The sequence below is a fragment of the Macaca nemestrina genome, chromosome 9 (assembly GCF_043159975.1).
Source record: "Macaca nemestrina isolate mMacNem1 chromosome 9, mMacNem.hap1, whole genome shotgun sequence".
Classification (NCBI taxonomy): domain Eukaryota; kingdom Metazoa; phylum Chordata; class Mammalia; order Primates; family Cercopithecidae; genus Macaca; species Macaca nemestrina.
In genome coordinates, this window is record NC_092133.1 from 132,382,298 (window position 1) to 132,409,768 (window position 27,471).

General features: G+C 38.6%; 1 protein-coding gene and 1 long non-coding RNA gene across 5 annotated transcripts in view; one reads left to right on the forward strand and one right to left on the reverse strand.

The window, feature by feature from the left end:
• Nucleotides 1-27,471, forward strand: part of LOC105490603 (USP6 N-terminal like) — a 159,329-nt gene that overhangs the window by 97,714 nt on the left and 34,144 nt on the right. For all 4 annotated transcript variants that reach the window (XM_011756397.3, XM_011756395.3, XM_011756393.3 and 1 more), the window contains 4 exons: nucleotides 4,326-4,406; nucleotides 12,512-12,619; nucleotides 23,824-23,933; nucleotides 26,147-26,195. In XM_011756397.3, the coding sequence (XP_011754699.2) occupies nucleotides 4,326-4,406; nucleotides 12,512-12,619; nucleotides 23,824-23,933; nucleotides 26,147-26,195 (348 nt within the window). The remainder of the gene's footprint in view (nucleotides 1-4,325; nucleotides 4,407-12,511; nucleotides 12,620-23,823; nucleotides 23,934-26,146; nucleotides 26,196-27,471) is intronic.
• LOC105490602 (uncharacterized) lies at nucleotides 12,458-25,362 on the reverse strand. The gene is made up of 3 exons (XR_011608276.1): nucleotides 25,245-25,362; nucleotides 19,797-19,981; nucleotides 12,458-12,584 (listed from the first exon to the last, which is right to left on the reverse strand). It is a non-coding gene; the product is annotated as an uncharacterized lncRNA (long non-coding RNA).

The window sequence follows — 27,471 nt, forward strand, 5'->3', positions numbered from 1 at the left end:
TATGTGACATGCTATTCTCTCAACTTTTCTGTAGGTTTGAAATATTTCAAAATACAAATTGAGAGAAGTAAGATGTTTGTGTATGAAGCCAACAGAATTATTTGATATCAGTTTCACACAGGCTGTTAACATCAGCAGCTCTGCCTTTTGGCAACACTTTGAAAAGTGTTACCCACATGATGGAATAATTCCATTTCTACTATTCTGCCACATATGGGATATTATTAACTTCTGGTTACTTCTGTATTACGGCGATCACATTGCTATCAGAAATAACATTCTGGCTTCAGTCTGTCTGTTCATATTCACTCTACTTCCCACCCTTCCACCTTGAGACCACAGAATGTTATTAATTCCTTCATAGTGTTCAGTTTTTTTTTTCTTATGTAAATTCTGTTTAATTTTTAAATGTTTAACTTTTCTTATATAACAACCACTGTTTTAGGTGATAAAAACATGAACATATCCAGTCTCTATAGTCAAGGAGTTCATACATTGATAATACAGTTTGGGCATTTAAGCCAACTAGAACACAGATGTTAGGTGCTGTAACAATGATCAAAATATTCTCATTTTATAGATGAGACAGTTAAGGTGCCAAAAGATTAAGTAGTTTGCCCCCAAATGAAACAGCATGGGACAGAACTCAGATTTGAACCCAGGTCATCTGGGTCTTGAATCCATGCCATGGAATGCTAAGGGAACAGTTGGTTTTGTTCCTTGGAACATGCTTGGAACATGGAGAGAACTGGGAAAGGTTCCAGGCGTTGGACATTTGACCTAGGTCTTGAGGGGATGCGTAGGATTTTACCAGATGATGGTGAGAAAATCACAGGGAGACAAATAGGAAACATTTGTCACAAAGGCTGAAAATGCATTGTGTATGGGAATGACAAATAGTTCAGGGTGGCCAGATCACAGAAGTAGCAGGAGATAGAACTAGAAGGTGAATTGGGGCCGCATTCTGAAAGGCTACTCATGTGTGCTATGCTAAGAAATTTAAACTTTACTTCTAGAAAATGGGTAGCCATTGAAGGGTTGTGGGACACGTGTGAAAGGTTGTGGTAGCAGTGTGGAGGCCGGAGTGAAGACAAGGATCCCAGCAGGGAGCTTCTGTTTTCATCCAGGAACTCCGATTACCTGAACTGGGGCAGAGGACAGGATGGAAGCAGGAGACACAACATGGACCCAGCAGAGTGTGCTTTGGGGGTGGGAAGTGAGAGAAAAGGAGGACTTAGTGGGTAGTGATGGTGTTAGTTCATGTCAGGGACAGAAGCATACTAGCAGCATGTTTGGGAAAACAGTTTCAGTTATTGTCGACTTTAAAGTCTCTGTTGAACTTGAAGTGGAGTTTCTAATACACTATTATATTCCAGTTTTGTCTTGTTGTGATTGAGTCTGTGGCAAGATGGCATTCCTTAGCTTATTTTTCTGGGGCACTTAAGTTCACATTTGTCATATGTGAGTATGTTTTCAGTTACTTCTTCAAAACAGTTGCTAGAATAGTTAGCTTCAGCATCTTTGGTGAGAAAGTATATTTCATCTATGAATTATAGATTCATGATTGGGGGAAAAAGACTGTCATGTGCATTCAAGTTTGGTATTATTAAATGGACAGCATTATGGAGTTAACACTTAAACTTGATTGAATACTGATACATAATTTTAGAATTCTGTAGCTTCCCAAGGGGTGTGTGTGTGTATATATATAAAATATATTTTATATATTATATATTATATCATATATACTTTATATATTTTATGTATTTATTTTATATAAGATATATAATTATATGTAATATATAAGATAATTATATATTATGTATAATTAGATATTATTTGTAATATGTATTATATATTGTATAAAATATATATTATTTTATTTTATTCTGTTTTTTTCCTGTAGAGGAAAGAAAGCATACTTAATGATCCTTAAATTTTTTTTTTTTGTATGTGTGTGTTTTGTTCTTGCAGTGTGGGAATATATAGCATTTAAAATAATCTGTATATATGATAATCATCAGAATGCAAAAGTGTGCCTTTAAAAAAATGACTACTTCCTAAAGTTATTCATTGATAATTCATGGTCATAAAAATGAAAGATAGCAAGAGACCTGCAAGATCTCAGCAGGGTTGTTCCTGGCAAAGTGTATGTTATTATACTCTTGGGTTGGCTTGAACTATTTGGTGTTTTCCTGTTGGTGGAAAAAAGGATTATGCTTTAAAGAAGTCAGGGGAGAAAGTGCAGAAGAACAAAAAATACCAAATGGTGATTTAGATCAATCTTAATTTTTCACAGCTTGGCCTTCTCTAAAGTCACATTTAGCAGAAACATTAATTAGATTTCAGTGCCCCACTGAGTTTTAAAATTAAACATATTTCTGGAACCATCTGCAACATTTTATCACTAATAATATAATGAGGAATATGCTTAGCCTTTTGAAAAATGTGAATTATAAAATAATATCTTTTGCTCATGAGTGCTCATCTTTTGTGAGAAACCCATACAAAAATTGTAAAAAGAGGTAATTTAAGAGTTTTAAGAATATGCCTAAAATTGAAATTCTATAAAAATGTTCTCATTGGTGAGATACTTTTCCTAAATTCAGGATTTTCTTTGGAATTTTCTGCTGCTTTTAGGTCTAAAAATATTAGTGGTGAGGCATATATGCCATCTGCCAGCATAATGCCTGCCTGTTTGAGGCTGGATTGCAGACAGTCAGTAAGGAGCTGCTGCTTCCATCCAGGAATGATGATTGCCTGAACTAGGGCAGAGGACAGGATGGGAGCCAGAGATGTGGTGGCTCGGAGTGTATGTCCTGGAGCCAGGCTGCCTGGCTTTGAATCCGTCTTCTACCACTTACTAGAGGGGTGACTTGGGACAAATCCCTTAAGCCCTTTATGCCTCTGTTTCCTCATTGTAAAATGGTGACGATCATACCTACCTCGTGGGGTGGCAGTGAGCATGCATCCTTGAGCATAAAATGTGTCCTCAGAATGATTTCCTTTTCTGGGTAGACTTGTATTTCCATTGCTTTTTATTCATATACTTACTACACTCATGGGCCCAGGTACTTAGGAAAAAATATTCCTTCTACTGGAAGCCAAAGAAGTGAAGAGTGAGCATTTTCCATCTTACTTTCCCCATTCCCCAGCCTTGCCCCTGAATTTCACTTGAGTGCGCAGGCAAGAGACCTCCCCCAACTTTGGCAGCCTGGTGTCCTGATGCTTTTGTAAACCCTTTGGAGCTGCTGTCGGCCCCTGCTGTCTCAAAAATACACGCATTCTCACGGCCGCCTAGAACATTCTTTCCCACATTGCATTCCCACATTCCCACCCTAATAATCTCACTGTTCCTCATTTTGGGATCATTTTCTCTGGCATGCTTAGGTGGATTTGACTGCCCCTTCTGCGTGGCCCTTCCTGCCAGTACCAGTGCCTGCTACAACGCAGTGTGTTCCTTGTCCGTTGTCCTTAGCACCTGGTCAAATTTCCTTAGGGCAGCAACTAGTAGTTAGTATTTTTTTAAATAGTTTTCCTTAGCATAAGACTCATTACACATTAATCTTTCCATAAATAAATAAACAGCCACTTTTGCTTTTAAAAAACTAACTCTCACTAAAAACGTCAATATACTAGAATTCAGTAAAATAAGATAATTAAGGCCGGGCGCGGTGGCTCAAGCCTGTAATCCCAGCACTTTGGGAGGCCGAGACGGGCGGATCACGAGGTCAGGAGATCAAGACCATCCTGGCTAACACGGTGAAACCCCGTCTCTACTAAAAAATACAAAAAAACTAGCCGGGCGAGGTGGCGGGCGCCTGTAGTCCCAGCTACTCGGGAGGCTGAGGCAGGAGAATGGCGTAAACTTGGGCGGCGGAGCTTGCCGTGAGCTGAGATCCGGCCACTGCACTCCAGCTTGGGCGACAGAGCGAGACTCCGTCTCAAAAAAAAAAAAAAAAAAAAAAAAAGATAATTAAATTTCAAAGTTGTGTTTTTGTTCCTTTGTAAAATATTTCAAAATATTAAAATTTTTTTTTGTTTAAATTTGTAGAATACACAATATTTTGGTTACTTTTAAAGTCTTGGAAAATTTAAATAATATCTTTATCTTTTTACCTAGATAGAGCATTTCCTATTAATCTTAACTTTAGCTATGGACTAGTATTGATACAGTTCTGAGATTATCCAACTTTTTAAAAGTTAGATAGGGTATCTGCTAATATAGCATAACTTTTTAGTTCTTTTTTAAGCAGCATTTTCTTTGAAGTTTTTTATAATTTATAAGAAACGAACAATAACAATGAATTTCAATTTCATTTTAGCAAAAGCACCTGGAGATTGAAAGAACTACCAAATGGCTGAAAATGCTGAAAGGATGGGAAAAATACAAGAACACTGAAAAGGTAATTTAAAATAATGTTATTTCCATACGAAACTATATAAACTCAATGTGGATTTTCGTAGTAGAAGTTCTTCTTTAATTATAAGAGTATTACATTCATATTTGGTTTTGAAATTTTGATTTAGCAATATGCCTCAAATTAGGAGTTTTTATATTGTAAGTAACATAATACCCGATTCAAATTGGTTTCAACATTTAAGAGTGTGTATTGGGTGGTTCAGAGGTGGGATGGGTTTCAGGAGTGATTTAATTCAGCTGCTTATTGAAGTTGCCTGTGCCATAGTTTCTTCCATCTCTTCTCTGCCTTCTGCACTGTTTGCTCCATCTTGAGGTTGGCTTCCCTGTGAGGTCAGAATCACTGGAGCAGTTCCAGGCTTTATATCCACAGGTCATACTGCTCAGAAAGAGAGAGGGTTGGCCTCTGGAAGCATTCCCTCAAGTAGGAGCAATCTTCTTTTTCAAAAGCTTCTAGCAAACCTCCCTTTTAATCTTTCTGCCTTGCATTGAGTTTGTGCTAAGTTAATTAGAGAAAATTACTGACATATATTAATATCACCAGGCGTCTCATCAGAAAAGTCTTTAAACAGTGGGAAGATGTCAAGCTCCTGGGGGTGGAAGTTTTCCAAAGCTGTCAGTTTTATTTGAAAGGTCAGGTATCATCAGTGGCAGTAAATACTCTATCAGTTCTCTTCCTTCAAGTGACAGGCTCATTTAAGATATTTTTGAGAAAATGCCTGCCAAATACCCAATGCTGAGTGACAGTTGCTTAGTTATTCTTTCAAGTAATAACAGTGTTTTGTGAAAATGTTCATGATTCAAACAATTTCATCGTAAGCACTTTTTCTTGAGACAGTCATTGCACTTGGTTGTGCGGCACAGAGCTCCGTATGCACCTCCTGTGTCATCACTCCTCATTATGTTAATGAGACCTCCATCAAAGGTTGATATTTAATCAAGTTAACACTTTTTACTGCATCATCGAGGGCATTCTTAATTTAAACTGATTTTTTAAAACATGGAGTGAGGAATCACTGATTCTACAGTACAGCATTACTGCTGCCTTCATTTGTGCCAAGAGCTGGCAGTTTTTACCACCATAGCTTTTCTATGATCAGTGCAAAAGTTTCACCATAGCTTTTTTATGATCATGCAAAAGCCAGCACGGTAAAAAGAAATAGTTTTATTATGAAAATCGTTTTTATTTCATGGGCCATATTTTAAGAACACTGACATCTAAGCCTCAGTTTCCTCATCTGCAGAATGGAGATAATAGTGTCCCATTTCAAAGCGACAAAGATTTCATGATTTAATGCATGTAAAGCACTTAGCATTGTATCTTACATAGAATAAGCATTCAGTAAATGTTAACTACCCCTATTAATTTATCGAAGGAAGGGCTGAACAATAAAAACATTTTAAAGGAAAAAAAGAAATCTTGGTCCTGCCAACAAAACACAACTGAGTTAACTGTTGGGATTTTTGTCCATTTCCTCACACTTTTTTCAGTGTAATCCTTTCTTTTCCTTTTTGTATAGGTACAAATTATCTTATGTCAACATTTGCCAATAAGAATTCCAGGGAGCATGAGTTTCTTGGGTTCTGCTAGTTCAACAGAAGCAGTAGTATAGCCTGATGGTGAAGAGGCAGATTCTAGAGGCAGACTAGCACGGGTCAAACCCCAGCCCTCTACTTCCTAGCCACATGACATTGGGAAAGGCATTTAACTTTTTTCTGCTGTACTACCTACCCCATTAGGCTTGTTGTGAGGATTAAATAAGTTAGTTTATGTAGAGCATAGAATAGTGCCAGGCACTTAGTATGCAGTCAGTATGTGTTGCTTATTATTAAATGAGGAAAGGGCTCTCTGGTTAAATAAAGTTGGGAAAACCTGAGCTAAACAAAATTAAGCAAGATTTCTTTCTTTACTGTAGGATTATTTGGTCTTTAATATGAGGTATGAATTTTTAAGAGGGATCTTAAATCACATGAAACTTAACCGTGGGAATCTTTTTGACATGGGTATCTTACAGAGCTAATGAGCCTTTTCTTTTTGAGCATACTAAATATCCTTAGTCAGGCTCTTATATTACTTTATTTTCATCAGGAGTGAGTTCATTTGGGGTTGTTGATTTTATTAACTGGCTGTTATTAGCATAAGGTTTGAACTCAGGATGTTTCTAAGGACTGGGTTCAAAGTAGAATATTAGTTACAACATCTGTTCTCTTGTTTAATATTTTGCAGTCTCACATTGGCCTACATTTGACAACTACTTTACATCTTTGTGAAAAGATTGCTCAAGTGGTAATTACAGGGTAGATTTCAATGCATTGCACCTATCCTTTAATCTCACATTCATTCTAATAAAATATTTGTAGAATTATATGGCTTTATGTTCTTTTCTGGTATACATATGCCTGTGAAAGTATGTAAGCCTTTCTAAAAATGAGCAGTTCTACTGGGCAGAATTCTGCTGTCAGCAATTCTGACAGCAACTCTGGCTAATGCAGTTCCCATTAAGAGAGATTTTAGCAGTGCCATTTCTTTGAAGTATAATTTTGAAGCACTCTCCCATAACTATAATGCTAGAATGATTTGGTGATATATATGGCCCAATTTGGTGTGAAACAGAATGAACCTTCTAAAAGAATTACTGCTTTCAATTCACACCTAGTTTTAAATTGCATTCAAGTAAAAAAACTAGCATTTTTTTTCTTGTCTTTCAAGGAGAAGTATGTTTTCTCTCCACAGATTACTTACTTTTATAGTAGTAATACAGAGAAATTCTAAAAACATTTGAAATAAAAATATAGCTCTGGTAGGGAATATTTGGATTTTTAGAACCCAAGCTTTAATGGAAAAAAAAAAAATTCCATTAAGATTGTTTATGTTGCCTCTGTTCTCACAGTGACTGCCTCCCTATGTACAGTAGTATTGTATTGTTAATTTTTTTTGTGTTTTTTTTTTTGTTTTTTTTTGTTTTTTTTTTTGAGAGACAGGGTCTCTGTTGCCCGGGCTGGGGTGCAGTTGCACAATTACAGTTCTCTGCAGCCTGCAGCTCCTGGGCTTAAGTGATTGTCCTACCTCAGCCTCCCAAGTAGCTGGGACCATAGGCAGGCACCACCATGCCTGCTAATTGAAAAAAAAAAAATGTTGTTTGTTTGTTTGTTTGTTTGTTTGTTTGTTTTGTGGAGACAGGGTCTTGCTGTGTTGCTCAGGCTGATCTCAAATTCCTGGCGTCAAATGTTTATCCTGCCTCAGCCTCCAAAAGCACTGGGATTACAGGCAGGAGCCACTGTGCCCAGCCTGTATTTTAAAAATACAGTCTATGAAGTGAAGTTATCTCTGTTAAGTGGAGACCATTATGATTTAACTGGTCATGATATACTTGAAATGGAGGCATAATGCTTAGAAATAAATTTCTTAAGGTTACACAGCTTGTTAGCAACAAGCAAAAGAATGTCCAGACTTAGAACTTATTTAACTAACATCTTTTATGCCAGCTTTCCCTTTTGGTGTCTGTCAGGGAAGTAGAATGTAGTTAACACAGTAGGGCCTTGTGGATGGTTTAAAACTTTTTTAGATGCAGATTTGGGAGACTTGTTGCTGTTTGAAGGCAGAAACAAAGGAGCCAGTGGAGCGGGGATGATTAGAGAAAATGGAGAGGCAGTAAAAGGCATAAGCAGCTCGAGTGAGCCTCTGTTTCATGGCGCACACTCGCACAAAACTCAGCTAGAATTGCTGGGCTGAAAAGTTTACTCACTGGCAGTCATAATGATGTGGATTGCACACTTGTCACTGAATCACCAAGGTTTAGAAAAAGGTACTGAAAACATTAGTCATTTGTTGGAATTTTTTTTTAAGTTGATAGATTTTTAAATGTTTCTGGGGGACTACTGTAGACTTTTTAAAGATTTTATGTATCATATCTATGAAATAAATTTGTAGAAGAATCTTAAAGGTAATACTTTTCAAATTGGAATACTGAAATGTTGTTAAAATTCAATATGTAGAAGTTCTTTATCATGGTTGTTAAGAGTATGGATTCTGAAGTCAGACTCAGACTGAATTTGAGTTCTTGTGATGCAGTTTCTTTTGAGCTAGTTACCTAACCTTTCTATGTCTTAATTTTTTCATTTGTGAAATGGATATGTTAATAATAGCACCTACCTCTTTAGGGATGCAGTAATATTACAATGAATAAATTAATTTAGAAACACATAGCGTAGTGTCAGCTCATAATAAATAAAGTGTTCTTTAACTATTGTTATTATTACTGTTGGACTCATCATTATCCACATCCCTGCTCCCACCCCCACTTTTCCCTTCCTGGCACATTCTTATTCAGTAATGAGTTTATTGTCATTTTGTCTAAAGGAAATCCTTTCCACCTCTCACAGGATTAGTTCCTCCTTTCTTCTGTTATCTCTAAGATAGGCTCAGGATGGCAGTGCCTGTGTTGGACCCATAAGAAGTGATCATCACAGCAGATTCATGGCGCTCACCCCAGCAACTTTGTCCCTAACCTTTTTCTAGTTCTCTCTTAGAATTGTATGTATCCTTTTGTAGAAGGGCTAGCCACTCCCTGATAGCTTCTCTTGCAGATCCAGACAGTGTGATGCCCACCATTCTTCTTTGAACACTGGCTCACTGGGGAGTCTGTCTCTACCACCACCTCCCCCGTCAGCACTGTTAGCAGTTCATGCATGTGACTGTATTTTATGATAAAGGATTCTCTGTTTAAGTTAAAATTATCAGCTTATGTATTTCTCTTCCCACCACACTGTGAGCTCCACAGATCTTTTTCATGTTTGTAGCCACAGGACCTTATAAGCGTTGGCCACAAAGCAGGCATTCATTGTAAGTATCATTTTAGAATGAATGAATGATGTTCGTTTATGAGTTGAGGACAACCAGCTATCACTTTTTACTGATAAATTCTGCCACTTTAATAAAGCGGTAATTTTTAGAAGACAGTGTGATTTGGCAGAAAGTCCCCGAATTTGTAATAAGATGGAACTTTTTGATCTAGGGCAGATACTTTTCTTCTGTATCTTGTTTTACTTCCATTGTAAGTGGAACCCGTGCACTGAACCTACATTATGGGGCTGATGTGGAGAAGATGAAATGCTGCTCTGTAGTTGAAGGATTATCAACAACTGTAAACTGGACTACTGTTCTGGGGAATAAGCAGATTTCATCCAAACTGTTGTGTTTGGATGTAATTCCTACTTTGTTTTATAAAGTTTCTAAAACTTCTATGATAGTTGAAAATTTGTGAAGAAAGATGTGTAACTGTAATAAGTTAGTAATAGTACAAGTATTTGAAAAACAATCAGCATAATTAGAAAATTTTTATTTTAGGGTCTTATAATTTCTTTTTCTGCTATATGTGATTTTGTGTACATATTTTGTTTTGTCACCTCCTACTGCTTGGATTCCAAAGACATCGTTTTTATATTCCTTTTAAGTTTTTGGTGTAATTATATTATCATTATTTTAGTGCTTTCTGCTCTTGGGCTTTCTTAACACTTTCCTGTCCGCTATTCCATGTATTTCAGTAAGTCCAGTGGGGCAAAACCATGTACCATGTACACAGGGAGATGGTCTTTGTTCCATGTGCCGTGGACACAGGGAGATGGTCTTTGTTCCATGTGCCATGGACATTGGGAGATGGTCCTTGTTTTTTAATGAACTGTAAAATCAGTCATCTTTTATAACATCTTGTGCTTACTTTTGGGCAAGTTATTTAACCTCTTTGTGATTCACTTTCTCCATCGGTAAAATTGAGTTGTTGGTATAATTAAAGTTATAGAATTGTTGGTATAATTAAATGAGGTAAATATCCATAAATAGCTTAAAGGGAAGGGATAAAATAAAAGTTTAACTAGTTAAATAGTTTCTTATTTAAATGGTTGTTAAATAGTTTCTAATAGTTGTTAAATAGTTTCTTAAAATAGTTTCTTGTGCATGGTAAATGCCCAGTAAAAGTTTGGGTTAATTGTTGCCATGGGTGATGATAATGACACTGTATCAGTGTTTTTTCTTAACCTTTCCCATATGTGCCTGATTTTTAATTTTAGCTCTGTACTAGTATAGGGACCATTAATTTTTTATTTCTACCCCAAAATTTCCTACTTTTTAATGTAATCACATCTGTTTGATGGAGTTTTTTTCCTAAATCTAGATTTAACTTTAGGATAAATGGTGGACAGTAACTTACGTACAATTATTGAGTACACAATTGAGCAATAGCAACAAAATAATGTCTGAAGGCTTTTCAAGTAATATAGCTTAAGAAGTGTCAGAGCTCTTATGTTACTTATTAAAAATGTCATTTTACTTGTTCGGTCATATTACGCTTTCCTATTAAAATTTTACTTTTAGCATTTGCAGTGATTTCTACACTTTCTGATACTCAAATCAGTTGCCTGTGGTATGACATCTTTACTCTAGAAATTTAGAAGATAATTTGAAGTGACTTTTTGTGGATGATATTACTTTAAAATCACAGTTTACTATAATTGTGAAGTGGTATAGATCATAAACTTCCTTTGGGAAAACAAGTCTTAAATTCACTTGTTTTTAACCACACTCAGTTTGCAATTAATGGTTGTAAATGTCGAGCATGAGGCAAATGTTGCAAGTCTAGTTTTATCATCAGCATGAAGCCTTCCTGTACATACTCCTCCAGTTAAAGTGATCGCCTGGGATTAAAATTTATATGACTGTAGTCACTATCTGCTGAAATTTCAAATTCGAAGCATACTATATTTATACCAAAAGAACAAAACAAATTTTATAAGTCATTATTTGAATCAACTTTACAGTATTCACTGTTTTTTAATAAAAGTTGTTCGACTTGGTCACTCACCTTCAACCACGTGATTGAAGTTTCTTAAAGCTGCCTTATGACTTAGATTTAAAAAAATCTAAGTAGTGTAATAGAAGTTAAAGCCTTGTGTACGGTTATTGCAGCTCTTCAATATCTCAGTTATTAGAACTGGCATCTTATTTTCTGAACCATAACATTCAACTGTATTATGGTGATAATAAGAGTACCAGTTTATACCTGAAGGGCTTCTGCTATAATTTATTTAATTACTTCCCTGTTTGGACATCTATTTTTAAGTTTCAAAGTGTTATGTACAACATTGTGATGACCGTAATAGGTTTTATGTTATTCTGAGTAATTAGACTTGAGGAAAAAATTAATTACAAGAAGATGGAGAGGTATATTGAACTTAAGAATCTTAGGGCAATAGCAGTAGACTTTCAAGGATGGAGGGAGTTGATGATACTGTTGTTTTATGCCTAATTTCATTCAAAAGTGATGTCTTTATGGAGATTTATCGTTTTTGTCTTATCAGATAGCATCAGTGTCATTTAAGAAAAAGAAAAAGGTTTTCCTGAAGAAATAGCAAGAACTGAAAAGAGGAGAGAAAAGAAGGAGAAAGGGCAGCTGGCGGGGGTGGAGGGGTGGGGGTGGGTGGAGGGGTGGGGGTGGGTGGCTGGGTGGGGAATGAGAGTGTCTGAGAGAGAGAGAACACTGAAGATTGCCGATAGGATTACTGAGGTTTCAGATAGATGAGGAGAAGCTTGGTATCTTCTAGAGAGACCAGTGAGAAGGTGGTAGGAAAGAGATTAGGAGTTAGACAGCACTCTACATTCCATGAGGACATTTTGGGGACAAGGCAACCCTTTTGCTGTTTGGAGCATCTTTTAGGTGTGTGGGATAAAAGGAAGAAAGTGTGTAAGAAGTTAATTATACCATCAGGGAATGTGTAAATCAGATGTTCACACCTTTAAAAAGAGCACTGACTGCTTTCGTGCCACTTAAGGGACACTTCCGTAATGGCCTGAACATGCTCATGCATTGGGCATTCTTAACAATTTCTTGTTATACTCTCTCCTTCTTTGTCTGTGTCTCCCTGTTAGAATCTTAAAAACAGATGACAGTATCTCAGTGTGCCATGTTGAAATGTATTAATTAATTGCCATAGATGCTTTGGAAATACACTGCTAACAAATATCAGCAAGATTGACTCTAGAGACTAGTCTAAGTTTTTGTCAGTTTGTAACCTTCAGTTTCTTTTTCTTTTAATAAGTTTCATAGGCGAATTTACAAAGGAATACCACTGCAGCTCAGAGGTGAAGTCTGGGCCCTCCTTCTTGAGATCCCTAAAATGAAAGAAGAAACAAGGGACCTGTATAGTGTGAGTAGCTAAAGCTAACTTGTTATTTTGAAATTAAAAAGTAAAATCCATTTCTTTTAGCATTCAAGGTGACAAGAGATATTCATATGATCACTTAAAATTATATTAAAACTATATTGCATTGGAGGTTTTGGAGGTCTATTTGTTTTCTGGATTGCAGAATACTTCTTAAATTTTAAATAGATACTTCAGTAAAAATGTTATTGTTTGTATCAATAAGTATCAAGTGCTTTTCAAATACATAAGTCAATTAAAGTAATTAAATAATCAATGTTGGGACATGGTTGCATGGAAAGTGGACTAACACCTAATTATAGCTGCTTGTTTGCCACATGGTGTTAATGAAGTGATTTGCGGCATCACTTTGAGAGTTCGTGGGAAACAGCAACAGAGTTCAGTTTAACCAACACCTGCCGTGTACGATTCTTCTAGCATGAAAAAAAGATGACTTTGCCCCAAGATTATTAGGGTATCTCTAGGTTTTATTATTGATTAATAAAAAGTTAAACTTTTGAGTAATAACTTTTTTCTTAAATTAGGTAATGCATTAAATGTTATCTCCTTGTCATCTCGCAGCTATACCCTTTCTGAACCTAAATTTTCTGTTAACCCTTGAAAGGAGTAAGAGATTTACATCTAAGAATCTTAGACCCATAGATTTTGAAATACGTTCCTTAGAAAATATGTACAAAAAATTAATATGGAATAAATGGGAAAAAATAAAAATTGCTATCTTTTTGGGAGGGTCAACACTTTTTTTTTCTTCAACTTTTATTTTAAGTTCAGGAGTACTCCTGTGTGGGACTTGCAGATTTGTTACATAGATAAATGTGTGCCATGGTGGTTTGCTGCATAGATCATCCCATCACCTAGGTATTAAGCCTTAGCACCCACTGGCTATTCTTCCTGATGCTCTTCCCTCCCACCACCACCCCTCGCTGACAGGCCCCACTGTGTTTTGTTCCTCCTCATGTGCCTGTGTAGTCTCATCATTCAGCTCCCATTTATAAGCGAGAACATGCGGTATCTGGTTTTCTGTTCTTGTGTTGGTTTGCTGAGGATAATGGCTTCCAACCCCATTCATATCCTGGCAAAGGACATGATCTTGTTCCTTTTTATGGCTGCGTAGTATTCCATGATGTCTATGTACCACATTTTCTTTATTCAGTCTATCTGTCTATCATTGATGGGCATTTAGATTGATTCCATGTCTTTGCTATTGTAAATAGTGAATGTATGCGTGCATGTATCTTTATAACAGAATGATTTATATTCCTGTGGGTATGTATCCAGTAATGAGATTGCTGAATCAAATGATATTTCTGCCTCTAGGTCTTTGAGGAATCGTCACACTGTCTCCACAATGGGTGAACTAATTTATGCTCGCACCAACAGTGTTAAAGCATTCCTTTTTTTCTGCAACCTTGCCAGTATCTGTTGTTTTTTGACTTTTGAATAATCGCCATCAAAGATGGTATCTTGTGGTTTTGATTTGCATTTCTCTAATCAGTGTTGTTGAGTTTTGTTTCATATGTTTGTTGGCCTCATGTATGTCTTCCTTTGAGAAGCATCTGTTCATGTCCTTTGCCCTCTTTTTTAATGGTATTTTTTTTCTTGTAAATTTGTTTAAGTTCCCTGTAGACTTTGGATATTAGACTTGTCAGATGGATAGACTGCAAAAATTGTCTTCCATTCTGTAGGCTGTCTGTTCACTCTGATGATAGTTTCTTTTGCTGTGCAGAAGTGCTTTAGTTTAATTAGATCCTATTTGACAATTTTTGCTTTTGTTGCAATTGCTTTTGGTGTTTTCGTCATGAAAACTTTGCCTGTGCCTATGTCCTGAAAGGTATTGCCTAGATTTTCTTCTAGAGTTTTTATAGTTTTGGGTTTTACATTTAAGTCTTTAATCCATCTTGAGTTAATTTTTGTATATAGTATAAGGAAGGGGATCCAGTTTCAGTTTTCTGCATATGGCTAGCCAGTTAATCCCAGCACCATTTGTTAAATAGGGAGTCCTTTCCCCATTGCTCGTTTTTGTCAAGTTTGTCAAAGATGAGATGGTTGTAGGTGTGTGGTCTTATATTTGAGTTCTCTGTTCTGTTCCATTGGTCTGTGTGTCTGTTCTTATACCAGTACCATGCTGTTTTGGTTATTGTAGCCTTGTAGTAAAGTTTGAAGTCGGGTAGTGTGATGCCTCCAGCTTTGTTCTTTTTCCTTAGGATTGTCTTGACTTTTCGGACTTTTTTGTTATTGTTCCATATGAATTAAAATATATATCTTTTAATTATATTAAGAATGTCAGTGGTAGTTTAATAGGAATAGCATTGAATCTATAAATTACTCTAGGCAGTATGGCCATTTTCACTATATTGATTCTTCTTATCCATGAGCATGGAATGTGTTTCTCCTTTTGTTTGTTCCTCTCTGATTTCTTTGAGCAGTGGTTTGTAGTTCTCCTTGAAGAGGTCCTTAACTTGCTTGTTAACTGTATTCCTAGGTATTTTACTCTTTTTGTAGCAATTGTGAATGGGAATTCATTCATGATTTGGCTCTCTGCTTGCCTGTTGTTGGGATATAGGAATGCTAGTGGTTTTTGCGCACTGATTTTTATATCCTGAGACTTTGCTGAAGTTGCTTATCATCTAAAGAAGCTTTTGGGGGATCTCAAGTTAACAACCTAACATCTCCACTAAAAGAATTAGAGAATCAAGAGCACACAAACCCCAAAGCTAGCAGAAGACAAGAAATAACCAAGATCAGAGCTGAATTGAACAAGACAGAGACATGAAAAACTCTTCAAAAAATCAATGAATCCAGGAGCTGGTTTGTTGAAAAAATTAATAAAATAGACCACTAGCTAGACTAATAAAGAAGAAAAGAGAGAATAATCAAATACAATCGAAATGATAAGGAAGATATCACCACTGACCCCACAGAAATACAAACAACCACCAGAGAATATTAGAAACACCTCTGTGCACATAAACTAGAAGATCTAGAAGAAATGGATATATCCTTGGATACATACATCCTCCCAAGACTGAACCAGGAAGAAATTGAATCTCTGAATAGGCAAATAATGAGTTCTGAAATTGAGATAGTAATAACTAGCCTACAAACCAGTAAAAGCCCAGGACCAGATGGATGCACAGCTGAATTCTACCAGAGGTACAAAGAAGAGCTGGTACCATTTCTACTAAAACTATTCTAAAAAATGAAAAAGGAGGAATTCCTCCTTGACTTATTCTATGAGGCCAGCATCATCCAATACCAAAACCTGGCATTGATACAACCGACAAAGAAAACTTCAGGCCAATATCCTTGATCAATGCAAATCCAGCAGCACATCAAAAAGCTTATTACCACAGTCCAATTGGCTTCATCCTCGGGATGCAAGATTGGTTCAACATACATACATGAATCAATAAATGTGATTCATCACATAAACAGAACTAAAGACAAAAATCACTTGATTATCTCAATAGATGCAGAAAAGGCCTTTGATAAAATTCAACATCCCTTCATGTTAAAAACTCTCAATAAACTCGACATTAAAGGAACATACCTCAAAATATATGACAGACCCACAGCCGATATCATACTGAATGGGCAAAAGCTGGAAGCATTCCCCTTGAAAACTGGCACAAGACAAGGATCTTCTGGAACATCCTCTGGAAGTTCTGACCAGGGCAATCAGGCAAGAGAAAGAAATCAAGGACATTCAAGTAGGAAGAGAGGAAGTTAAATTACCTTTGTTTGCAGATAACATGATCCTATATCCAGAAATAAAAATTATTTATGGTTTAAACCTAAAGCCTATTCTAAAAGGTGCTTTGGTGCTCTTGTGATTTTTTTTTCTTTTATATATATGTATGTGTGTGTGTGTATGCATTCAGGTAAAATTTCATCCAGATGACAAGGAAACCTACTGGATAATTTAAATAGTTAATTCATTTTAAATTTAGCCATTCAGACCCTACACAGAGTTTATATTTCAGGATTTTAGAGTTCCCAATTATTTTAGACTGTTGATTAGCTATTTGCTCTTAGTGTCATAGTTTTACAGTGTTCAAAATGATGTCTGAAGCCAGCTGCCTCTTCCTGAGACCACTCATACTTCTCCACTAGAACCTCAAAAAGGCCCCCAAGGTTTCAGCTTCGTGATATGTTTAAGGTCACCTTTTTTGGTGAAAAATTCCTTGGAATATTTTCCTGCCACAATGAGCTTGCGAGGCACCTTCCCCAGAAGTTCTATGGGTTCACAGATTTCTTACTGCCTATGTTGGAGCTGATCCCTGAGAAGAGAGCCACTGCCGCCGAGTGTCTTCAGCACCCTTGGCTTAACTCCTAAGCCCCTGCCCACCACCACAGCAGAGATCACACACTGACCCTCCGCCCTTCCCCTCCAAGCATTTTCCTCTTCCCTTTTCAGGGTGAAGCTCTTCCTTCAAGAGTTTCTAGATCTTGTTTTTTTTTAATCCAACATGTTCATTTGGGTTTGCTTACTTGACCCTGTGGAGATCCCCACAGCCATTGGGCATCCTAGGTGAATTTGGCCTTGGTTGGGCTCTGCCAAAGACTAATGGACTAAAATGTGAAACAGCCTCTTGCCCTGTACCTTTCCTTCCCATTAGGACATCCTTTAAATTATAAGCATCCTTTCTGAAAAGAGCTATGAAGGTGTATGAGCCCATCCTTTTATTCATTGACTCTTAAGAGCCAAATTTTCTAGTGCATATCCTGTTGCCAGCATAAGGATGAGGAGGGGAAAGGGTGTTAATTCTATGTACAGCAGAGACATTAAACTTGCTGTGTCCAGGCTGAAAAAAAAAGATGTCTGAGAGAACATAATATGAAATATAACCCCAGCACCTACTACAGTGTACCTAGCATATGGTAGGTGCTCTGTTAGTATTTGTTTAAATAATGAAAGTAGAAAATGAAAGAAAAAGCAATTTACATGTTGTATTCATTTCCTACGGCTGCTGTAACCAAGTACCGCAAACTAAGTAGCTTAAAACAACAGAACTGTCTCTCTCACAGTTCTCAAGGACAGAAGTCCAAAATTAAGGTGTCAGCAGGACAACACTTTCTCTCAGGGCTCTAGGGAGGCATCCTTCCTGGCCTCTTCCAGCCTCCAGTGGTAGCCTGCCATCCTTAGTGCATCTTGGCATCACTCCGTCCCTGTCTTCCTTATCACCTGGCCGTCCTCCCTTCTATGAATGTGTGTCTGTCTTTCCTGATAGGGACAATAGTTATTGCATGTAGGGTCCACCCTCATCCAGGATGACCTCATCTTAACTTGATTACCCCGGCAGAGGCCCTATTTCCAGATGAGGTCACATTCACAGGTTCTTGGTGGACATGAGTTTTGGAGGGACACTATTCAACCCAGCTTGCCTGCTAATAGGACTCTAGTTTTCATGTTATATTTTAGACTTTTTCTATGTAGAGTAAAATTATCAGATGGCCAGTTAATATGAGAGAACCATTTAGTAAAAACTGACAGCAACTACAACAAAAGAATGACTTGCCTGTCAGTTCCTTCAAGCCTATAATTTTCAACATTCATCAATATTATTTTTACTATTTGAGTTTCCCCCAGCATCATTATTTAGCCAACTTTTTTTTCCTTTCTCATCCACTCTTTCTCTCTCTCTCCATACATCCTCCATGAACTGGAACTTCAGTAGGAATAAAACTACGACTTTCTCTTAATCTGCCGAGCCTTTTCTCAGATGGGTGAAATTATTTGGACCCAGCATATTATAAACATTCAGTCCTTCACGTTCCCCTGGTGGCCTGTTTGTCCTTTCTTGTGCGCATAAAGCTCTGTGGGTGGTATTGAAGAACGTTTGAAGATGAATAGGTACAGTGGCAAGAATCTTTTCTTCTAGGTTGGAGGAGACGTGGTTGCATAGAAATATTTAATAATAGTCTGTGATAAATACTGTAAAAGTAGGAGTGGAAAAGAAAGTAAAAAAAGAAATCACCTTTATGATCCAGGCAGACTTCATGGAGTAGGAGGTGTCTTGGTGGGGCTTTGTTTCCCACAGGCAGGAAAATGGTTAGTGAGTTTCAAAGCACATTGCAAAGACCTTCCCTGATCTCCTCCCTCCAACTTGGATCTGATTAGTTTTAACTTGAAGCTTCATGTTGCCGTATTTTAAATACTTTACCTTGAGGTAAAGTAGGATATCTCCTACTTTACCATGAGGAGAGCTGACATTGTTTGAGTACTTTTATGTCTAAGTGCTCTATGGGAATTACCTCATTTAATTCCTACAACAATGCCAAGATGCAGGTTTTGTCATTATTATTGTATTTATCTTACACATGAGGAAACTGAGCTTAGCGAGGCTAAGTGACTTTTCACCCCAGGGTTAGCAAGTGGCAGAGGTAGGATTATGATCCAAGTTGTCTTGGCTGCTCTCATCTAATATGTTTTTCTCTTCTTTTGTCTCATTTTTATTTTTCTCTCTTGAATTTAGCAGTGTAACTTACAGATGGTATAGGATCAGACCACAGTGGAAAACAGCCTCATCCACAGCCTTAGTGTGGCTCAGTAATCTCATAGACCAAACTCACAATGATAATGCTATTTTTTTTTTTTTTTTTTTGAGACGGAGTGTCACTCTGTTGCCCAGGCTGGAGTGCAGTGGTGTGATCTCGGCTCACTGCAACCTCCACCTCCTGGGTTCAAGCAGTTCTCTGCTTCAACCTACTGAGTAGCTGGGATTACAGGTGCCCGCCACCATGCCCTGCTAATTTTTGTATTTTTAGTAGAAATGGGGTTTCACCATGCTGGCCAGGCTAGTCTTGAACTCCCTGACCTCGTGATCTACCCACTTTGGCCTCCCAAAGTGCTGGGATTACAGGCGTGAGCCACTGTGCCTGGCCAATAATGCTAATTTTTTATCTAAATGCTTCCCACTGTACTTCTGCCCTCAGGTTTATGGGTTAATTTGATCTCAATTTTTAAAATAAAATTTTATTTTTATATTACTGTGACACTCGTGGATCTCAACCCACCTAATCTCAGAGGTAACTAGAAACTGTTTACCTCTTTTCATTCAGGAGTAAAAAAATATGTTTGATTCCTGCATTCCATGCATTAGCTTATAAACATTTTAGGACATAAATAGTATTTCTGACCTGTTATTTTTTATGTACTTACCCAGGCTTTTCTTCCATTACGAGGCCTTTTTTATGATAGATTTTCTTGTCCTCTGGAGGAACTGATATTATAGATGCGTTTGCATCTTTTCTGCCTTCCTATTAACTTTTAAGGCATTTTCTTTTATCATGTCTTGTCAAACATTTTCTTCTTGTGTTTTGACATCCCATCTTTTACAAGGAGGCCTGTAGAACAATAATTGAAACCTCTTTACTTGCCCATTATCTTTTTTTTTTTTTTTTTGAGACGGAGTCTTGCTCTGTCGCCCAGGCTGTAGTGCTGTGGCTCTATCTTGGCTCACTGCAAGCTCCGCCTCCTGGGTTCATGCCATTCTCCTGCCTCAGCTTGCTGAGTAGCTGGGACTACAGGTGCCTGCCACCATGCCAAGCTATTTTTTTTTTTTTTAATATTTTTAGTAGAGACAGGGTTTCACCGTGTTAGCCAGGATGGTGTTGGTCTCCTGACCTTGTGATTCCCCCGCCTCGGCCTCCCAAAGTGCTGGGATTACAGGTGTGAGCCACTGTGCCTGGCCTTGCCCATTATCTTTAAAAAAAAAAAAAAAAAGATGGAAGAGAACAAATATGTACAGATTTATTTTTCAAGCTAAATTTTTATAATATCTTCTGGGCCGGGCGCGGTGGCTCGAGCCTGTAATCCTTGCACTTTGGGAGGCCGAGACGGGCGGATCACGAGGTCAGGAGATCGAGACCATCCTGGCTAACCCGGTGAAACCCCGTCTCTACTAAAAAATACAAAAAACTAGCCGGGCGAGGTGGCGGGCGCCTGTAGTCCCAGCTACTCGGGAGGCTGAGGCAGGAGAATGACGTAAACTCGGGAGGCGGAGCTTTCAGTGAGCTGAGATCCGGCCACTGCACTCCAGCCTGGGCGACAGAGCGAGACTCCGTCTCAAAAAAAAAAAAAAAAAAAAAAAAATCTTCTGAACCACCTTTTTCGGAAATAATATACGATAATGTTTTAGTGGCCGTATGATTCTAATACAATACTCTAAATGTCTTCCTCTGTCTTTAGAATTCTGAAGCATACTGTGGCTGCTCTTCCTGTTTTAAAAAGCTGCAGAAGCTCCTTCTCTGAACTTCAATACACAAAAATACACAGACTTATAAAACACTTAACACACACATACTTATTCCAGACGTGCACAGATAGCCTTCTTTCCACTTCTAGCTGAAGTCAGGAACAGTTATGTTTTTATATATATTTATTGGAATTGATTCAAGCAGAAGTCCATATTACCAGTACATGGTAAATGGGTCAATATAACATAGTATATAAATTCTTATTTATATTAAACATGGTTAAATTTTAATCTCCCATCTGTTTAAACATGGGAGATTCAAGATACTCATTTAGCTCCCTTTCCCTTGAAATGCCACTAAATTGACAGAGTTTTTATTATAAAAAGGCAAACCCACAGAAATGAGAAAATGGGAGATGCTTAACAGCTACCAGTTTTGGAAAACGAGATTGCAGACAGACATTTAGTAAACTTAGCAAACCTGAGGAAGCTCAGTCCTAGGCTGGCAGTGGGAATTGGAGAAGCAACCTGATTAACAGCTCAAAATCTCCATAAGGCTTGGTAATTGCCAACTGCAGGAAACTCTGGAAGTGGAGGTGAAGCTAAACACAGAAGTGGTTGAAAGTCTGTTTCAGAAGCAGTTAGAGCTCCTTAGCCCCCTCAGTGCTGGCCCAAGACTGGAGGTTTGTTATTTGGCGAGGATGAAACAGAGGGCCTCTGGACTGGGGAAAACACAGACCTTGCTGCGGGTGAACTGCTGTCATGAAAGCAGAGGAGCTGAGTAGTTTAAATTTTGGACAGTCCAGCCTTTTTCCTCAACTCACCTCCCAGATCACTGGCAGCCAGGTGCTTGTCTTCCTGACAGGAGATTGGAAGAGCCTTCTCTGGGGAATGTGATCAGCCTAAGAAAATAAGCTCAAAGGTACTGATTTCAGGGAACCCCAGTCCAGCTGCCTGGCCAGATCCCTCCACAAGCAGGATCACAGTCAGGAAGCCTTACCCAGGCATGCAGCTTTTTTGTGTCCCGCTTTTAAATAAAAGCAGAAAACGAAATGTCGCCATTCATTTGAAGAAGGGAGCTAATGTGAAAGATAAGCGGAAGCAAATGAAGAAAGCAGCTTGTAAGAAACAGAGTATAGTGTAAAGAAGAGAAACTAAAAAACTATTTTTTTTTTTGAGACAGAGTCTCGCTCTGTCACCCAGGCTGGAGTGCAGTGGCACAATCTTGGCTCACTGCAAGCTCCGCCTCCCAGGCTCACGCCATTCTCCTGGCTCAGCCTCCCGAGTAGCTGGGACTACAGGCACACCGGCCACCACGCCTGGCTAATTTTTTGTATTTTTAGTAGAGACAGGGTTTCACCGTGTTAACCAGGATGGTCTCGATCTCCTGACCTTGTGATCCGCCTGCCTCAGCCTCCCAAAGTGCTGGGATTACAGGCGTGAGCCACTGCGCCCGGCCTAAAAAACTATTTTTAATATCTTCAGAGAAAAATAGATACTGCATCCATAAAACAAGTATAGAATGCTATAAAAAGGAACACTCAAAAACAACAGAGCTTATGAATATAAAAATACTAGAAACGAAAAACTTAATTGAAAATGACAATTGAGGAAATTCCCAGAATATCAGTTATAAAAGCAAAGAGATGCAAAATAATACAGAAAAATACAAGAAAAGTAGATGATAGCCTAGGAGTTCCCAGACTGTAATAATAAGAGTTTCAGAAAAAGAAAATGGGAGTGGGGGGAGGGGAAGATGAAGAAATTGACAAATGAATTGTTGAAGATGTCTGAGAGCTGAAAGATGTGGGTAGGAGTTTTTAAGATTGGAAGGATTCACTAAGTGCCCAACCCTGTGGATAAAAATAGATCCAAACCCAGTACTGAAATGTGAAGTTTCAAAACATGAGAGAGAAACTCCTACAAGCTTCTAGAGAGGAAAAAGCAGATTGCATGTAAAGAAACACAAATTAGAATAGCAACACTGGAAGCTAGAAGACAGTGAAGCCGTGCATTTTGAGCAAAAGTATTTTCCAGCTTAGAATTCTAAAACAGCCAAACAGTTAAATAAGAGGGTAGAATGATCAGATATTCAAAGTTTCAAAAACTTTATCTTCCATACAGCCTTTCACAGGAGCTACTAAAGAATGTGTTCCTGCAGAGCAAGGGAAGAACCTGAGAAAAAAAGATATGAGACCAGGAAACAGGGGGCCCAACATGGGAGAAAACCATCCCAGCAGTTGGAGAAGGGAGGCTCCAGGACCTAGGCTGTGCAGCAGGCCCAGAGGTCAGGCCGCACAGGCGGGAGCGGGCACAGAGGTCAGGCGGCACCGGCGGGAGCGGGCCCAGAGGGTCAGGCGGCACAGGCGGGAGCGGGCCCAGAGGTCAGGCCGCACAGGCGGGAGCGGGCCCAGCGATCGGGCCTCACAGGTGAGAGCGGGCCCAGAGGTCGGGCCGCACAGGCAGGAGCAGCAGACAGCAAGATGAAGCTGGTGGAACACCTACTCTACCTGAACATCACCTGAGGAGATTATACCATTTATAGTGAGCTTGGGATTGAATTAGGTGGGAAACGAAGCACATTGAGAAACAAGGCAATGATTAGCTTCAAGGGAAACAAAAGCATCATCCTGGAAAGAAACAAGAAATCATGACAGGCTGCATGGCTCAGCCATGAAGAGCTTTCACATAGTTCAGTAGTGCAAACTCTGAAAAGTTCTCTATCCTAAATTAAAATCTAACTAGATAGGATGGAAGAGAAGGAAGGTAGGGGAAGAGGGAGAAGCAGGGAGTAGGAGAAATGGGGGAATGGAGGGGAGGGAAATTTTCTATTCTGTACTTTTTTTATATATATAGTTTTGATTTTTTTAACCATTGAATGATTTTTTTAAACCAAAAACTTTTTAATGAGAATTATTTTATTATTTGTCATTGACTTTTCAACAACTAATTTCCATAAAAATCTGTTCTCCCCTCTCTTTTTCTCTTCAGAAATTAAAACACAGAGCACGGGGCTGTTCACCTGACATCAGACAAATAGACCTGGATGTCAACCGCACGTTTCGGGACCACATTATGTTTAGAGACAGATATGGTGTTAAGTAAGTAAAGTTTAATATTATGAAATGTTAATCGCATTTATAAATAGTCTTTATTAACTTAAAATTAGAGTGCCTTTATAGACTGTAATTTTGATTTAGGTCCTAAAGGTTTAAGCTTTTGCAGATCATTTGCGTCCATGTTGTGTGAAACTTAAGATCTAATTTAACTTAAAATTTTTAACCTTTGACATAGCACGTGCTATAAAATTGGTAAAGACTCATTTTATAATCTGGGAATTCTTAGAAATGTGGTACTTTCATTAGAAGTCATAGAAGAATGACAGTGTGTAAAAACTTTGTCAGTGATAAATATATCTCTATAACCTTGACCCCCACGCATAAATGAAACTTTTTTTAAAAAAAGGGAAATGAAATGAAATGAGGAATTAATGAATTGATGTATCATTGCTATGACAACTTATAAATGAAAAGTACAGTTTTTGCTGATCTCTATGTCAGTCAGAGAGTCTCACCAGGAAACAGAAACCAATAGGAGATATATGTTAGGACATTTCAAGGTATTGTCTTCTCCAGCTGTCGGGGGTGATTAGGCAAGGCCAAAATCCACAGGGCAGGCCATCGGAAAGGACAGCCTGGGCCTCGGGCATGAGCTGAAGCTGCTGGCCACAGGCAGAGATTCCTCTTCAGAAAAGCCTCAAATCTGCCCTTATGGCCTTTCAATGGATTGAATGAGGCCTGCCCAGATCTTCTAGGATAATCTCTCCTACTTAAAGTTAACAGATCATGGATTTTTATCAATCTACAAAATACGTTCCCAGTGACACCTAGATCAGTGTTTTGGATATCTGGGGATTGTTGTTTAGCCAAGTTGACACCCAGAGCCAACCACTGTAGTCCAGCCTTGGCAACTTGGCACTCACACACACCACCTTAAAAAATTTCCAGGTAAGATAGTAACCAAGTCTTCCTTCCACCTAACATGATGCCACTATTCTGCTCACAACTGAAATGTGCGAATTCTTTCCCCACATGAGGATGCCAAGTCCTTGGGAGATGATCACACTTCTGCTTTAGTATCCTGTAACTTACACACTGTGGTATAAAGTTGACTATCATTAAGATACCTTATGTTAGATGATAAGGGAAAAGAGAGGGAAGAAGAAAATATTTGTTGGTATATATACAAATATATTTACACCAAAATAAGGAAGAAATACTCATAACATTTGTAGTGATCATTTCTGTGACTGGTCGTGTGGTCACAGGTGGTATTTTTAATGTCCCATTTCACTGCCTATTCCATATTCCCTTTGCCCTCAGCAAGCACCTTAGATGGTTGTGGTTCTTTACCTAGAGGGATGACTCAAACCTTCCTGAAAATCTGGACTTAGCAGTTGTGCCTGAATTGGTAGTTTTCCATTGACTTTCATCACAGGGTTCAGTAATACTAGTAAGAGATGCCCCAAGTGTTCTGCATTCCAAATATACTCCTCCTTGTGTCTGTTGTGTCATAACAACCCATGTTCCCCTTAGTAATCAGGAGAATCCCACCAGCCCGCACAGGCACGTCCTTCTTTGCCTGTTGGTTCAGAGGCATAAGGAGCCCAAAGTGGTTGGGTGGCGGTTTCAGCTTCCAGGTCAGTGGAATCACTGTTATGTCTCATGGTGGAAGCATTCTTCCTTTTGGAACTAAGATCTCTAGACCAGCAGAACTCAAGCTTGCAGGGGCAAGAAGCAAACGCTTTGCTAGTGGATCTTTAGTGAGAATGATGAGCCACTCCTACTTCCAGCCTTTGAGTCTTGGACCCCTGAATCCTGGCTTTGGGAGAAACAGCACCTTGTATTGGAGCCTGGTATGGAGCATATTCAGCATCCCAAGGACATCGCCCCAGCCCTGCAGGGTATTGTACCTTGCTGGCAGTGTCACTGAGCCCTCAAAGGACGTTCCACCATTCTGTCAAGCCAGCTGCTTCTGTCAGAAGGGTCTCAAAGTGAGATAGATCAGCAAAAGAGGGCAGCACATTTAAGGAATTTTGAAGTCTTTTGTGTTTTCTTGTTATAAATCCTTTCAGAATGAATATTATCTAGTCTTGAATTTAGACTTTTTAGAGTCTTTGAATTTGAACTTGGGATAATTTATTACATTAGTAATTTTATCTGGATTATCTGTTTTCAGTCTTTATTAAGTTTGTAATGTTTAAAATATGTGAAATTACTAAATTGTATTTAATGTAATTTTTTTTTTTCTCTAGGCAACAATCCTTATTCCATGTTCTTGCTGCCTATTCTATTTATAATACGGTAAGTTGGGGCCTGCCTGCCCAAGGTCTTTGATTTGTATTCTGAGGCACTCCCTACCTAACAGGGCCCTGTGGGCACATTTCTGCATCTCAGAGCTAGGTGGTTCCACGGTCTCTTTAGCTCTGTGGATCTTTTTAAGCTGAAACCCTGCGATAACCCTAGGGCCTTAGAGCAGAGCTGATTCTGAAGTGGAAGAACCTAAATATGACCACAGTATGCCAGTGAGTCTCACCTTTTCTCTTTCCCTCCATGTTGTTTTGCTTGGTAATGTTTTGTGTTGTTTTGTTTTTATTTTTAAGCAGACATACAGGGTAGAAGGACAGGAAGTGGGTGGCTTGGTTAATTTTGTTTGACTTTTTATAACTCTCTTTGCTCTTGGGAGGTTACCTTTCACAATCACATTTATCTATTAGGTGAGGTCCAAACAAGATAACTGTGCCCTTACTGGCTATACCCCGGAGGAGGCTAAACTCTTTGGTAATAGACATGCTCTTCTTAAGGCATTCAGCATTGTTGGGGAAGAAGATAACCTGGGATAGATTAATTCGTGTTGGACTTAATGTGGGTGTTAAATGAATACTTGCGGAATAGGTCCCAGGGAGGACCTTTGAACCTTGGGATGTATAATTTCTATTGTAGTTAAAACCTTTAAATTGTAAGAACAGAAATTCACTCAAACTAGGAAAAGTTAAAAAGGGGTTATTAAAGGGACATCTCATAAGAAGGAAGCACTAGTTAGGCCTCATTGGAATTGGAGCTGGAAGGTGGGAAGCATCTGATGAGAAGGAAAACTGCACCTTCCATCTCTCTCATTCTGGGGGCCACTCAGTATCTCAGATAATCTCTGTGAACTGTTCAGTTCACTGTTTCTCTCTCCAGGTTGCTTCCTTTGCCTACTGGCCACTTATTCCTTGGCTCAGATTGTACCCACAGACTCAGTGTGAGCATTCTGTTCCAGTACATACCCCCATCTGATTACAGTCTCTGGCTTTGTTCACATTTCCTAGAGAGAGTGTCTGATGAGTCAGTGCAACCAACTAACTCTTCCCCTGGGGTCAGCTCTCCTCTTCTGGTCCATTAGCTGTGGTTCCTGTGGCACAAGCATGAATCCCTGAGGCCACATCATAAGCAGGGACTGTGGGGAGAGTGGATATTTCTTAGAGAGGAGGCATAGACTGTGCATGGGCATCCTAAAATGTGTCTGCTTAAGGGTTCAGAAATCTAGAGGAGACAAGACAGCATACTGGGTATTGTAGGAGGAGAGACTTTGCCAGCC